Genomic DNA, 16711 nt, shown 5'->3' on the forward strand with positions numbered 1-16711 from the left:
AACATTACTCAGCATTCAGCAAGTACTGTGCATTTAGTGCCTGCCTGGCTCAGTATTACACAAGAAATACAGAAAAACAGCAAGAATGTGTTTTCAATAGGGCTGCACAATACAGTATATAATTTCAGCATTGTCATCACAATGCACACATCCGCAATAGTAAATAATGTCAAGTGGAGATGACGACTGACCAGGCACAACAGTTTACAATAGGGGTGCCAAAACTCTGTCCTGGAGGGCCGGTATCCTGCATATTTTAGCTCCAACCCCAATTAAACACACCTGAAGCAGCTAATCAAGCTCTTTCTAGGTATACAAAAACTTGCAGGCAAGTCTGTTAAAGGAAGTTGAAGCTAAACTATGCAGGACACCGGCCCTCCAGGACTGAGTTTAGACACCCCTGGTTCACAATAAATATGTCGTGTCGATTAAATAATTGGGGGAAACTTGATCATTTGCACATTCTTTTTAAGAGTTGTACCATGTAAGCATTAAGGAAGTTAAATCATATATATGAAAGAAATAATCATGTCTGTATTTACAGTAGGGCTGGGCGATAAAATCGGTATCGTTATTTATTGACCGATTACCATTGTTAATAACAATTTTTAAAAAAATTTGTTGTAAAATTTCGTTATAAAGGCTATAGTTTTATTAAATGTAGCTGCTGAGTGCGCCTTGGAAGAAACTCTAATAAGCTTAGTGTGTAAGTTTGTCATTTCGAATGAAGACGCGCGACTTGCACGATGCACATATGGTTTCCTAATGCCCAACGCGATTCATGTAAGTAGAACTAACCAAACTGCTTCACACTTTGTATGGATAATGCACATTTCAGTGATAACGGTTAACTAATTACCTCAGACAAACACAGCGCATCCAAACACTGCAGTGCTTTTTATTTTTCTACACAAACTTGCATCAGAGCTGCAGCAATGGTTTGTCCGTTTGTCATCCTCTGAGAAAATGGTTGATGGTCGCCTAGTTACGAGAGAGGAAAAAGGAAAGCACACACTCGCACTTGTCACTTCAGTTTAGAATAACAACACATGAGAAATGAATGCTGTATAGCAGCATTGAGGAGATTGTGAATAAAATAGGATGTAAGGATGTCGCCAGAGTGGCTTTTTGGTTTCTTTTCTTGTGCATCCCAGCCACTAGCCCACCATCTGAAAGCGTTTACAGCATAGGGGGTAATATGGTCATTCAACTTCACAATTTGTAATGTTGCAGTATGTATTTGAATAATGATGGTTGGTTCCTTTACTTCAAAGCTTAGATTTGATTATCATAATTTGCACTGTTTACAGAATTTAAGGTTTACTGTATTATTATTTTTATTGACACCCTAAAATTTGCTTTGATTGTTAAGAGTTTGCATTTTTATGACACTTTGTAACATTTTTTTCATAAAGTTTAAGAATCTCTTACACTTCTGTTTATTTTATTATAAAGAGATCAGATATTTTGTTTAAATGTTTTTGTTTTTGACTATTAAATCAATAATAATTATTGATATTAAATGATATGGAACATGATATTGTGATAATTTTTGCAATTTCGTCCAGCCCCACACTGAAATGTTATTTCTCACAAAATTCGTCTACCTGAATTCTGTTAGACCACCCAGGAAAAACATAAAGCACTGTTCATTTAATCTGTATCTTTGTTCTATTGTTTGCTTGTAATTTGTTAATCATGCAGATGCACTCCTTCACAAAATCACTCTGACAATTATAAAATAATGAGTTATTTCAGAACAGAGCTGTTTTGAAATCCGACATTTCTTTTCATATCGCAATACATTCTGGAGAAAGACAAAATATCACAATGCCAGTTTTATTTTTTCTCCAGAATCTAATATTCCAGCGCTATAATGGTTTCCAAATCTTAAGAGCATCCAGCTGTGGGCATCTCAGTAGTGGTCAGAAAGAAGTCTCTCTCAGAATAGCAGCAAACATGTGGAAAAGAGGATTGAAAAAGGTCAGAGAAAAAGAGATGAAAAGAGAGGCCAGAAGAGAGCTCCGATCAGTTCACCACAGCAAACAAACTGTGAACTCCCTCCAAAAAACCATCCTAATTCAACAACATCCAAACAAGACGATGGCTACTTAACTCTGTAGCCTATGACATCAGCCCCTTCAAAAACCTTACTCATGACATCCTCATGTCTAGTTATGAACACTGAGTAAAGTATGAATAATAGACAGCAGGTGGTGATATCATCCACTACGTCTGATTCTTCGGGTTAATGACCAGCGCAATACATTAACCTACAAACGTCTATTTGGATTAGTGTACTCACGCTCACCAGTCGTCATGTGATCTATCACACACACACACACACGTGCCTGATTCACTATGCCAGCTGGTTGGCATGGTGAGACTGTCGCTGGCCGCTATCCATTACTGTAACTGAAAGAGTGATTCAGAAAGGTGTCATATAGTTAGTCTGCGAGGAGTAAAATTACTCAGTCCTGTGAATTTTCACAGAGCGCAATGTTGCTGCACAAACACCAGACCAGACTGAAATCATCTTCTTTTTTAAATGGGACTAGATTACAAAACATTACAAGAAATAAAGGGATAAAAACCACTCTCATGTTCTACCGGAAGCAGTAAGTCATCGTATTCTGCTTTAGTAGGTCAATGAGACTTGGCTTAGCTTCTTTAACTTAAAACTCCTAATTGGCTGTCAGGATCCGTGGTGTAGTGGAGAGATAAGCATAAATGATAGTGGCCCCAGGCTAATGACACAAGCCCTACCTTCATGAGCATCATCATCCCTCCGGTGTAATATAACAAGGCAGGGTTTCCACATATAGCCCTGCATCATTCCCACTAAGATTACTCACAGCCACATACATCTTAATGCACTATCACTGATCACTTGTCAGATGGACACTTGAGTTAAGTTTACAGGTTCACTTCTGGGAGACATGCCAGTATTTTTTTATGACTGTGCAAGTGACAGCTGCATAAAAACATGTTAACAAGCCAAATTAGATTAATACATAATTTAAAAATTATAAAAAAAAATATGCAATTTAAAAATAATAATCAACCCCCTAGTGAAACTCAACACAGCATTACTCCATTGAGTTTAATCACAAATTCACCTGTTTTTATGAGATAAAGCTTAGCAACTGAATCTTTTGAGTGTAAGCTGAAAGGTTGTAGGTTCGAGTCCACGAGTTCATCGCAGGTTAAGAACAAATCACTTAAAGCATAATCACTTACCAATTGCATGCCACATATAAACGCCAGCGTACATCTGCCACTGCAGCAGCCCATCTTGCTCTCCGTCGAGTCCGTGTTTCCACGTGGATCGCTGTAACTCCACAAAAACGATACCCAGGTAACGGGTTTAAACGGATCTTTCTTCACTCCGGAGGCGAGAGACGCGAATCAAATACGCCCTTCCGATAAAAGCATCCCAAGCGGTTCACCGTGTAGGAAGAAAGATGTGAAGGAAACTGCATGTGCTGTTTGGAAAAGTAGAATTGACGCGTACGCAAAGTCAAAGAGACGCGGACAACACTTCCTTAAGTTAGTGTAGAAATAACGCTATCTCCAAATCCAGCGCTGAAAAACATGTTAATGTGATCTTCCACGGGTCCGGGTGTGAAAAACAAAGCCAGCCAGTGTTGTTTACGCTCTCATTGCTCCTCCCTCGTGCGAAAGAAACCGAATTAACACATTTTAAAGCGCAAAAGCTTTGCTTTCTTTCTCTGGAAGCCGCTTCTCGTGCGTTTAGTTGTCCAGCAGGAAATCCACGGGAACGGTGATACGAGGACAATAATCCGAGCGCGCGTCCTGGAGCAGCCTTTCAGTGCAGCTGAGACGTGTCTTCACGGGTCCCTCAACTACTACTGGTCCCTTCCACTGTTAACTTGCTCAGTCCGGGTGTACAAGAGGACAAAGAAGCGGCGCATCCTGCACCATCTGACGCTCCAGATTGAATGAAGCGCACGCACGCGGCGCTGCACTCGGCAGGGATGCGACTCGGTTTGTTTCTCACGCAGCGGCTGGTGCTGATGCTGATGCTGTACAGACAGAGCGCAGATGAGGAGCTGGACGTCCCTCAATGCGCCGGATGAGTCTCTGCTCTTTCTCTCTCTCCCTCGCTCTCTCTCTCAGTGGGCGTGAGAGCAACACGATATGGAAATAATGACTGTGTGGCGCTGGGGGGTCAGTCGGCAAGATGCAGATATATAACGGGCTGTAATTGCTTCGGTCGCCCTTAGGAAATTCCAGGTCTGAATTTAAATAGATCCCTCGGGTTTCGAAGTCTACGATGAAAAGAAATCTTCTTGTTAGTACATAATTCGTTTCGTAATCTTCTTCCTTTTTTGTAGCTTAGACTCTTTTTTTTGACAAAACACTTCTTTTGTTTCCTTAAAAGGTTTAGCTGTTTATACCTGACAACGACTGGCTGCAGGGATATCTTTATTCTTAGATAGGCTAGCTAATCCAAATTGATCTATCTATCTTGGCCTATCTAGGCCAATCCATCTATGTAAATCTATCTATCTATCTATCTATCTATCTATCTATCTATCTATCTATCTATCTATCTATCTATCTATCTATCTATCTATCTATCTATCTATCTATCTTACAACAGTTTACTTGAATCGCGTCCTACAAAGAGTAAACACAAACGGCTGGCAGAAAAACAAACAAACAAACAAACAAACAAACGATCAGGCTAGTCTTCTTAATTTGAAAGTAGCGCTGAATGTAGATCCCTTAGCGGATTAATACATGAAAATATGGGACTGTCTAACCGCTAAAAGTCGCATTGACCAATCAGAATCGAGTATCAAGCGAAATCTCATAGTTCCCACAGTATGTCACAAAAACAAATTTATACACAGTGTCGTGAATTAATTAGGCTAAATTTAAATGCGTAACATATAGAATAATAATAATAATAATTACTAAGCCCTAACATATAAATGTGTAATTAGTTACTTGTAAAAATTGTAACAATTACAAAGGGGTTACACTGAATATTTTCAGTAAAAAACTAAGATACAGTGTGTCGAATAATATGAATTTGTTGTTCTGCCTGTGTTAGATGGACATGATGACTTTTAAATGTGTGACAAACCCAGGATACCAGTTTGAATGAGGCAGATCCTGATTGGATACCTGCTTGCTCACCAAATTATTTAATGTATAAAAATAAGAGTGTTGTGCTAGAAGTGTTGTTTAGTGTGTCTGGAGGAAGGTGTGGCTACTTGGACATTCTCGTGTCAAGACCATCTCTTTCATTCTGTAATCTGGTTTCGTTTTGCATAATTTATAGTTAAGTTAGTTGTGATTATATCTTTCTTCTTCTTGATTCAATCCCTAGACATTTGTTTGATTTGTTGTTGTATTAGTTTTTTTGTATAATAAATAAGTTATTTTGTTGTCTGAGCTTTTTATGTTCAAACAAGGGGACCGTAACAAATGCCATTTAGTAAAGCGATGCCATTCTGATGTTTTTGATTGGTTCTGATGTTGTATTTTTTTAACATTAGGTACCAGATCGACAACATGCAGAATACATTTAAAATGCAAACATTTACTGTATAGAATTCACTTTTGGTTAATTTTTAGTGGCTGTGAAGTAATTCCAAATTAAAATAAATAAAAAAGTACCTACTCAAGCAAGTACTATGCTTACTGTAAGTCTGACACTACATGCCACTGATTTCATTGTATCAGATGCCAAAAGCAAACAACAAACCATAATAAACATCATAATCCTAAACTTTATTCTCCATATCGAAATCTCAAATTTAGACAGAGATTCATCTTTCATAAATCAATAAAAAATTGGTGTCCTGGACTGTACACTGTATCTACACCACAAGTTTTTAAAGATTCGCTCAAATATGTGATGTGAATAAATATCAGCCCTAAACCTCTGAGATACTGTAGTATTCTCATTTCAGACGAGTAGAGGATTTGACCTAGAAACAGTAGACCTATTCTTTATGTCACGATTTAACAAGAGGACAAGAATAAAAGTGTACTTGTGTGCACAGTATAGCCTGTTTTCATACTTAGAATTAATCTTAGTGCAATGCAAGTTAACAAACACGAACCCACACCGACAAAGAATACACATACAATCAGTCTCTCTATCAATGTTTAGGACATGCTTTAATTTTCCCAGCAATCTTGAGTGGCAGTAGCATGTATTTACTTTCCGATTTCCTGAGGTAATGACTTTGGGGACCAAATTGCAAACCCCTTCTTCCTGTCATTCTCGTCCTCTGGACAGATTCAATCTCAGGATTTGTTACAATTTTAAGTGATGGAATTAGCGATACTGCGTTATGTTTGTCCCACATGACTTATCTGAGTCTTCCAGCCATCATATCTCGTCCAAGCTTTTGCCATGTTTCAGCAATGCACAAACAAGTAAAGGTTTGTAGACAAATATGGTGGTTTTATGGTTGCAAGAACTTACAAAATACCAAGTAACAAGAGTAAGAAAAACTGTAATAAAATTCCAAAAAAGAAATCTGGTGGAAACGAAAGCCAATAATCTCATTTTACGACAAACAATTATTTTTATTAACAAGTTTTTACTAGTTCTACATTTTTCAATAATTACCAAACAACACAAGAACAATAAAAAAACTAAATGAGCATACTAATACAAAGAAAATAATGGTAATAATAAAATAAAAAAATAATTATTAGTAAAAAAAAATTAGAGCTGGAGGTGCGGATCCATATGCAGGATTATTAGCGAGGTCAGGTAAGCAATGGTCAACACAGACACAAACAGATGTATACAGGGAATCCAGAGTTGTAGTCAGATACACAGGCAGATGATTAGTAGGCAGGCAGCAGACAGAGATAAACAGACAAACAAGGCTAGGGTCAAAGCACGGCAAAACAAGACAAAGGAAATGCGTTGTAATGTCACAAAATGTAAACAAGACTCAGCAATGAAGTGTGTGTGCACTCAGTTTAAAGTCCATGTAATCAGTTCGTAATGATCCTCCGGCTGTGAGAATGTAATCAGTCAGAATTAGGAACCAGTTGTGTGTGTGTGTGTGTGTGTGTGTGTGTGTGTGTGTGTGTGTGTGTGTGTGTGTGTGTGTGTGGTGCATGACTGGGTTTTGTAGTCCATGAAATGGCGGATTTGTTGTCCGTTAGCGAGCAGTGTATTTACCAGTGATCTGCTAAGGTTGGATCGCTGGTGACCGTGACATAAACGATTTCGAAGAAAATACAAAAAGGAAGTCAATACCAGCACTACACTGCTGGTCAGAATCAGCATTATATTTGACCAGGTGATCAAGAAATGGTTGCCATATATTGTATAACTTATCAAGGTTACCAATAACTACATACCGGACTCTTATCATATGTAATGTTTGATCAAGATAAGTTAACCATGTCTTAAATTGAGGAAGAGAATACGATACTTGTAACCAGAATCCTGCTTTTTGGCATTCTTGCGTGTAATTTATTTATTTTTTTGTTCTCTTAAAGATGACCTACTGTATATCCCCCTTTTTACAGAATTTTTAGATCTAAAGTAAGTCTCCGATGTCTCCATGTGTTTATGTGAAGTTTCAGCTTAAAATTTCCCACAAATATTTATTTTTCCTAACTTATTGAAACTGTCCCGTTTATGCTTCGATCCAAATTGTGCCAAATTGTGAGTGACACTTTAAAGAGTTAATATGCAGTTATTTTTACCTAATTATCCCAGCGACTCCAATATGATTCGTTTAGTTGTTCATTTGTTCCCAAACCCCTCCTTAGCGCAAAGCTAATTTGTGCTGATTGGACCCATGATAGTTTGTTGTGATTGGTCAACAGCGTTCAGCAGAAGACAGCATGAAATGCCCACCACAGCTTATCAACAATATTGAAGTAATCAGAATGCATGTGTGAGCATACCTGCCAAAAACCCCTGTTTTTCCTGGCAGACTCCCGTATTTCAGACCCATCTCCCGCATTTCAGACCCATCTCCCGCCACCCTCCCATTTAGTTATTTATCCCGGAAAACTCTTGTAATTTCAATCACCAGGGGCCTCATGTATCAACGCTGCGTACGCACAAAAACTTTGTGTACGCCAGGTTTCACGCTCAGAATCGCTCACGTTTGGATTTACTAACAATGAACTGAACGTGAGAATGTGCGCACCTTCACGGCAGCTTTCTGGCAGGCGTACGCACATTTTTTTATTGTTTTCCCAATGTAATCTGAGCGATCTACCGCACGCACATTGCTATAAAGACACAATCTGAAGATGAATTTGCATGCGTGAATCAGAAACATTTCCATTCAATAAATGTGCAAATAAAATATGATGCTTATTGATATGAACTTATTGATGATTCCTACTTGTCTTTCTCGTGATAAATAGTTGGCAAAATCTGATATGTAGCGGGGGTAAAACCAAGAAAGAGTTCATCAGACGCTGGATTCGAGCCGAGTTCATGCTCGAACGTATCAATTCATGATCACATAAGTCTTACGAGCGCGCCACTGAGACTGTTTAGCGTACTTCAACAGTTTACAGATATAAACCACACTATTTCTTTTTTTTTTTTAATGCACTCAGTGCGATATGTTCAGACCCGACTGTGTTGACCGCATCAGCTAAACTCTCCCACTCTATTTTTTTCTTTTGTTGTTAATTCCGGAGAACAAACTTGCAAATAACACCGCTTTTCTCCGGTCTACCTCCGAAAGCAGCACCTCCAATTCACATTCTGTTCAAAGTTTCTCTTTTTGCTTGATTTTGCCGTTGCTTTTTCGTTGGGTTTTGCCATTAGCATAGTCATTAGCATATTCATACGGGGGAGGAGGCAGGGAGGGGTTTTGTGCTCGTGCATGTTGCGCTCAGTTTCACGTTCATTCAGATGTACAAAAGAATATGCGTGAGATTCGGCGTACGCAGTGTTTCATACATCTGAAATTTTTTCTGCGTACGCACATTTACAGCTTCGTGCGTACGCAATGTTTTAGTAAGATTTCCACGCAAGTCTTCGTACATGAGGCCCCTGGTCCTCAGCATTTTGGTACGGTCAGTGAAACCCCCATTTCCCCAACATTAGTATAAAATCCAATCGTAATGGCTGCCCGAAACACGCTTTATAGTAGTTAGCAACACCACAGTACACAGTACCCGGTTCTCAACAGTGTTATTCAGACACCTCAACCCCCCGAACCTAACCCCCTTCTAACGAACCGAACCCCGCGTTGTAAACGGATAGATTACAGAAGCACTCGTCAGAAAAATGAGGGCTATAATGCTAAGATAATTTTGCAAAAATAAACCTCTACCACTGACTCGTCACAGTTCCATCTTTGGGTAAAGAACTTGCCGCTCACACTTCCAAAAATATCCAGCTGAGAACAGCGTCTTCACGAGATGATTTAACCGGGATCTGCTACAGTGCTTGTCTTCCTCTTTTTCTTTGCTACCGTGTTTGTGGGCAGGGCCAGGGGTTAATATTTTCCCAGGTTTGCGTGCACAAGTTTTCTATCGACATCACGCCGAAACGGCTAAAGGCTCGTTATCAAGACGATTCATTTAAAGCACTATGAGTCGACTCTTTTATAAATGAATCAATAGTTTTTTTTTTTAACAATGTGCGCTTTCAGATTTAGGCCCTTGGCAGATATTTCACTTCAATTATGGAAGGTGGAAGGAACATGGAAGGTCATTTTTAAAAACCTGTAATATAGGGGCTCTTTAAATTCATATGGGATTGTGCTCCCAGCCCTCTTTTCAATAAAAGGTGGAGCAACAAATGCCTATGCATCACCATTGCAACAGATTCGAAACAGGACTACCGTTATCTTTGTGGAAAACTGAAAATGTTAAAAGAAGTGGCTCAGAGGATGGCATGTGGCCTCTTACACTGAGCTCAGTCTGCACGATTTACAAAGTAGTCAAGTCATAAATGTTTTCACACTGAATGACTATCTGGGGTTGCATTTCATCGCTGCTGTGTTTACACTAAAAGATGGATAAGTGACATGGGGTTTCACACTGCATGACTTTACTTTAGGAGGAATCTTAGTCTACTTTGTTTCGGTCCGCAAACTATCTTTCGCATACAAACACACATGAAAAGTGACATGTAAGCAGTGCAAGGTCACATAGTATATAGTTTGCTATTAACTAGCCTTCTTAGAGGAAGAAGCCTTTAATGGGGTAGAAAATGCATTTATTTTGCTCAGCTGGATTTTAAAGGGAATAATTTCACCTCCACCTTTTTCCTTTTTGACTTGGTTGTGATATTGCTCAGATGACAAGCCAAACAGCTGCTTCTGCCAAAATGTCCACTAGTTTCTCCTCCATTTCTTGGGTCCGAATAGACCAAAAGGAGCCCTTTTAACTCCTTTCACAACCTTCCGCTGACATTCAGACACCCATACCCAGTGGATGCTGCTCTCTCATTGGCTGTAGGTGATCGCCAATGTTATTTTCAATGAGAAGACATTTCACACGGCATGATTTTGAATCGCAGATAGGTCCAGATTTTTAGCATGCCAAATATCTCACAGGTGTCAGTGACTAATTGGCGATTCTCTTAAATCGCGTCTTTGATAGTTCACACTGAGTGATTCCTCACGTGAACAAGCTCAGATTTGCCTCTGATTTCAGGCATTTGTCTGTGATTTCTCAAAACCTGTTGCCGTTTTGTCACCTGCATCAATCGATGACATCTTTAGGTATGGTGTGAAGAAATCATCACTAATGGACGTGGCTTTCTTCTTCTGATCACATGTATAAAGGGAAAACATCACTCGAAGTGTTTCTGCATACTGTTTTAATGAAGTGTGATTATAAAAATATAGAAATAATACAATTGTAACCATTAGAAGCTGGCTATATTTACACACTGTTACAACACAACTATGTATAAAATGATTTTTTGCATAATAGGTCCCCTTTAAGTGTCATTAAAGCTCTTTCAGACACCGCTGTCTTCGATTCAGATCTGTGATTTGACTTAACTTCATTCACGTCGCAAAATGTTTAATTATCCGCCTGAAAGTGTCACGCAGCTCTTATCTGATAGCTTTTTTAAATTTGAATCTAAATTGGGAAAACTGGGGCGAACTATTAAAGAATACGGAATTAAGGAGGACTGCACATCTGTAGCAGCTGTACGGGGAGATATCGATCCTTTAAAAATTCATGAGCTACCGCAGAGCCCCTGACTTCTATCCCTTTAAATTGGACACCAGACGGATGCACTTTCCTGCTTTGTGCTTTAGTGAGGTCCAACTTTGGATTCTCCTGAATGTTTTATTTGATCTGCTCTTATTCCATCAGCATGCCATTATAAGATTTTCACCCCACTTTAATGGCGGAAAAAAATCAGGACATTATTCTTTCAGTGGTACCTTTGCACTTCAGATGAAAAAAAAACTCTTGTTGGAAGGCTTTAGCAGTGTGTTATGGTTGTATAGGATCATTTAAATCACACCAAGATTATTTAATACATTTACAGAACTGATACCACAGTCATTTGAATGCATTTATAGGCTGACTTCACAACAAACCACCATATGCTTGTTGTGTTATGCTAATATATTGTGTTGGTTTCCACTACATCCCATATGTAAATCTCAAGCAACTGTGTAGCAGTGTTAATTGTAATAATATTATTTGTTCGCTGAGATGGAATACTGAAATTTTGATGGCATGTGAGCAGATGGTTGCCAGATATTTGGTTGTTTTTTAGTTAAAGTGGGTTCAGAATTAAATACACTTATTTTAGAAGCTCCCCATTTAAAAGTCAGCATTAAATAAAATTACCAAAAGTGATTTTATATACATAAAAATGCACAATAAAGCCTATTTTGATGTTTCAAACAACTTTTGAAAAAAAACAAAATGCCAAATGTTTCATGTTGTGCAATTTACTATAACCTATATATTTGTATATATATATATATATATATATATATATATATATATATATATATATATATATATATATATATATATATATATATATATATATAAATCATAATAATTTAGTTGAATTTAATTTTGTTTGTTTTATATTTCCATATACATTTATGTAAAAATTAAACAACATCCTGTAATTTTAAAATATATAATTGATCACACTTTTTTTTATTAAAACCTAACAAATGGGTAAATCCTAGTGACTTGATGGCTGATAGCAAAGTGTAAATATTTAAATGACAATAATTATAATAAATGTTTTTAAAGATTTTGCTACATATTAATTATTACTACGTTAAACACAGAAATAAAATAAATATTTTTTTATTTAATTTTGCTGTGTCAACAAATACCTATTCTACACCCTTTTACATTACCTCAAGTAACTCTAATTCCCACACAACTACTAATATGCATGACTGCAGTGAGGTACAGTATATTAGAGGTAATTAGTTCACAAAGCCAGCATTAACAAACAGTAGCAGCCTTGCTTTACGCTACCTGTCGGTGTGTCTTAATAAGTGTAACACCGAGAGCTGATTACATAAGCTCCAATAATGAGGTGTTCAATAACAGCCTGCAGAAGGTTTGTTCAATTAATTTTTTAATAAGCCTGTGATTGGCCCCTCTGGGTGTTTCACTGCCCCCTTGTGGATGTAGGATTGCATTCCAGCATGCTTTTTTTACAGCTACGCATTAAAAGCTGCCATTTATTACATGCCAGAGCTGTCAAATGGCCATTAACGTGTGTTGATTATGTAATTTTTAAATAATAATAACTTCTTTATAGCTTAATGTTCCCCACCTGGACCAAAACTGCATATGCTCCTTAATGAAATCAGCACATACAGTTGAAGTCAGAATTATTGGTCCACCCGAATTATTAGCCCCCCTGTATATTTTTCTCCCAATTTCTGTTTAACGGAAAACATATTTTTAGACACAATAGTTTTAAGAACTCATTTCTAGTAACAAATTCATTTTATCTTTGCCATAATGACAGTATGTAATATTTTAGACATTTTTCAAGACACTAGTATTCAGCTTAAAGTGCAATTTAAAGGCTTAACTAAGTGAATTAGGCAATTAGTTAATTAAGTTAAGGTAATTAGGCAGGTCATTGTATAACGATGGTTTGTTCTGTAGAAAATTGAAAAATATATATATTGCTTGAAAGGCTAATAATATTGACCTTAAAACGAGATTAGCTGAGTATAAAAATTCGATACGTACTTGTAATCAAAAATATCCAATAGCTTTATATAATACAAATCAAGGTCACGGCAATCCCAGTTCATTAAAAATGTTTGGTATAGAGCATATTTTTAATTCTACAAGGGAACAAGACAGGAGAAATAGATTAAAACAAAGAGACACCTTTTGAATCTATACATTAAAAGCGACTAGACTTCCAGGCTTAAATGACGAATTCGATTTTTATCCTTTTTTGTAAAAATGTTCTCTCTTTTATATATATTCTACAGACTTTCATTATATATTGTTGAATATGTATTCATGTATGCGCAAATATGCATATATATATATATATATATATATATATATATATATATATATATATATATATATATATATATATTTATGTGTGTGTGTGTGTGTGTGTGTGTGTGTGTGTGTGTGTGTGTGTGTGTGTGTGTGTGTGTGTGTGTGTGTGTGTGTTTGTGTGTGTATAAATTTATATATGTGAATTACCTTTGAATTTTTTTTTCTTTTTTTAAAAACTTCCCAAATGATGTTTAACAGAGCATTAAATCTTACACAGTAAGTTTAATATATATATATATTTTTTAACTTCTGGAGAAGGTCTTATTTGTTTTATTTCAACTGCTTTCACAGTTTTAAATTTTTAAAACACCATTTAAGCTCAAAATTATTTGCCCTTTTAAGCTATATTGGAGCTTGGAGATGTGAGTTTCCAACACAATCTCACAGCAATTGGTAACTTTTTAATAAGTGGCTAATTCGTACGATCTAATTCGTACAATTTAGTACAATTTGCTCATCCCCCAATGACGGTTGGGGTTAGGGGTGAGGTTAGGTGCTACGCCTCCTTTTTAAAAATCTTACAACTGAACTCGTACAAATTCGCCACTAAACTGGCAAAACATAAAATACTTACGTTTTCTCGTGAGATCAAGCTGGAGTTTCTGCAGATTTTGGCCCAATCCCAATTTGTTTTGCGCGTTCCTGTGAAGGGGTAGGGGTGTCCGAATTTTCTTTAGCTTGAAGGCGTAGGGCTAAGGGGAAGAGGTAGATAGCCCTTCGAACTGAGATTTTTGAGGACCACACTCGAAACCAAGGGGTAATAAAATTTACCAGAATGCACCAGCCACAACGGCATCATGACTGCACCTAAAAGTAAGGAGATCCACAAAATTTATTATATATATTTTTTGGCATTATTACGATTTTTTACAACAAACAAGTATGTGTTAATACATTTATAACCGTGTACATGTTTTACTTTCATGCTTAAAAAAAAAACGCCAAAAATAAAAACTGCTAAATTTCGCTATCTATAATCCATAATAAGTTATTATTATGGATTATAGATAGGGAAATTTATCGGTTTTATTTTTGACGTTTTTTTTGTCTGTATAGTCATCCCACAACATTCTGTGACACTCGAATACCCTGTCAGAAAAGTCTTGTGGCTGGTAATGTGCTTTTTACAGTGTCTGCTATAATGCTAATGTTGTTTTCATGCGTTTACATAGATGAATATAGCCACTGTGTAAATGCACAGTGGAGTTACAAGCTTATTGCCACAATAGATTGTTATGATAACATGATATATGCCTTCAATGATTTCCAGAAGATAACTACCAAAAAATAACAAAACTGGAACAACTACCGCAGTCACGATTGTCTAATTTCATAAAGCAAGAGATCTCGATGACATATGATGATGTGTGCAGGTGCTGTAGTGCTGTCCCAATTCTTAGGGGTAAATTTTAAAGCCCTTTCCCTTCACACTCAGTTTTACGGTCCAAGGGGAAGGAGTAGGGGTTAAAAAAAGAATTGGGATTGGGCCTTTGTGTGATTTGAACATTTAGTAATGTAAGTCATGAGACAGTTGTTGTTTAGTTTTATTGGTGAATTCTAAAATTAAATTCAATAATAAGCTTGGCAAGTAGTTTTGAAGAATTTGATGTTTCCCCATTCAGACAGAAGGCTCAAGCATACTGCCCAAGAGGCGTTACAATGATGGCTGCTGAATAAAATGACTTGCCATAAAGGGACTTTGGTATTGCTTAGATATTCTAATGAGTCATGAGTAGGGCCAGACAGAATCTGTGGACACTTTTTGCTATTTCAGCAAAGAGTTTTGTAAAAAATCTGCTAATTGATGCGGAATGATTTTAGGAGTATTTTAGTATAACTAAAAACGTACTATAATACATTTATACAAAAAACAAACTATAATAAATTTTTTTTACATTTATTTAAGGTTTACAATGCAAATCCAGTTAGATCCACTTATTTGGTAAACAAATCAAGTCTGTTATATAATGTATCTAACAAAAGACAGAACATTTTTCTTTATTAAGTGTATTATAAATAAATTAGATGAACATTTTAATATTACAATTATTATATCACACTAATATTGGTGAAGTGCATTTAAAAACCAAATAAATATAAATTCACACAAGTAGATACATAGACTCAATGATGGGCTGAATATCTGGGAAAATCTGCGGATTTCAGATTCCGTGTGGGCCTAGTCATGAGACCGTAGCATTCTAATGAAACACTAGACGCACCTGATCACTGTTACCCTGATGAAAGCTGTTGTTTGCCAAAACGGTTTATCATTTGGGAAATATTAAAATAAGAAAAAAAAAATCACAGAAGGGCTAATAATTTTGACTTCAACTGTACATGCAAATATTTCAATATGCATACAGTAAAGTCTAAAACGAGAACACAAAAAGCATAATTCGTTATTTTAACACATGCACAAGAGATGCACTATGCTCTGTCTGCCTAGTATACTGGCATAAGATAAACACAGCACACAATGTCTGCTGCTGTGCAAAGGAAACCACAGCGCTTTTACAGCTCGCTGCCAGTTTGAATCATTTAAAAGCTGCATTCCAGAGGGCCATCAGATATTGATGATAATTTCCTGCCCCCAGTTTGTTTGCGGCTGCTCTGCGACAGACTGCTTGATCAAAGTTTGCAAGTGATGCAAGTGGCTGCTTATGTGAAGCAACCCTCAAGTCGACAGGAGGGCGAATAACACTCAGAAGTTGAGGAACGGTTCACTAAAACGTGCATTCGGTAATTTACTCACAATCCTGCTATATTGAAGCTGTATTTCACTATTCTTTTTAAATTTGTAGACGGTATTGATTTTGTCAACTCCATCTCTACAGGCATTAATGACTCTGAAAAAATTAGTTTGTCCAAACTACTTACACTCGCTGGCCACTTTATTAGGTACACCTGTCTAACAGCTCGTTAATGCAAATTTCTAATCAGCCAATCGCATAGCAGCAACTCAATGTATTTAGGCATGTAAACATGGTCAAGATAATCTGCAGTTCAAACCGAGCTTCAGAATGGGGAATAAAGGTGATTTAAGTGACTTTGAACATGGCATGGTTGTTGGTGACAGACAGGCTTGTCTGAGTATTTCAGAAACGCACAAGCATCTCTAGGGTTTACAGAGAATGAAAAAGAGAAAATATCTAGTTAGCGGCAGTGCTGTGAGTGCAAATGCCAA

The 16711-nt window shown here is 37.0% G+C and overlaps 1 protein-coding gene across 4 annotated transcripts in view; it reads right to left on the bottom strand.

Annotated features, from left to right (window-relative positions):
- Positions 1-16711, bottom strand: part of nkain2 (sodium/potassium transporting ATPase interacting 2) — a 432978-nt gene that overhangs the window by 298971 nt on the left and 117296 nt on the right. Inside the window, 1 exon segment of one of the 4 annotated variants that reach the window (NM_001351706.1) lies at positions 3241-4076. The exons of the other annotated variants lie outside the window; for them this stretch is intronic. Coding sequence (NP_001338635.1) covers positions 3241-3294 — 54 coding nt within the window. The 5' untranslated portion in view covers positions 3295-4076. 4 annotated transcript variants of the gene reach the window in all.

The sequence above is a fragment of the Danio rerio genome, chromosome 20, assembly GCF_052040795.2.
Source record: "Danio rerio strain M-AB ecotype USA chromosome 20, GRCz13ab, whole genome shotgun sequence".
Taxonomy (NCBI): Eukaryota; Metazoa; Chordata; class Actinopteri; order Cypriniformes; family Danionidae; genus Danio; species Danio rerio.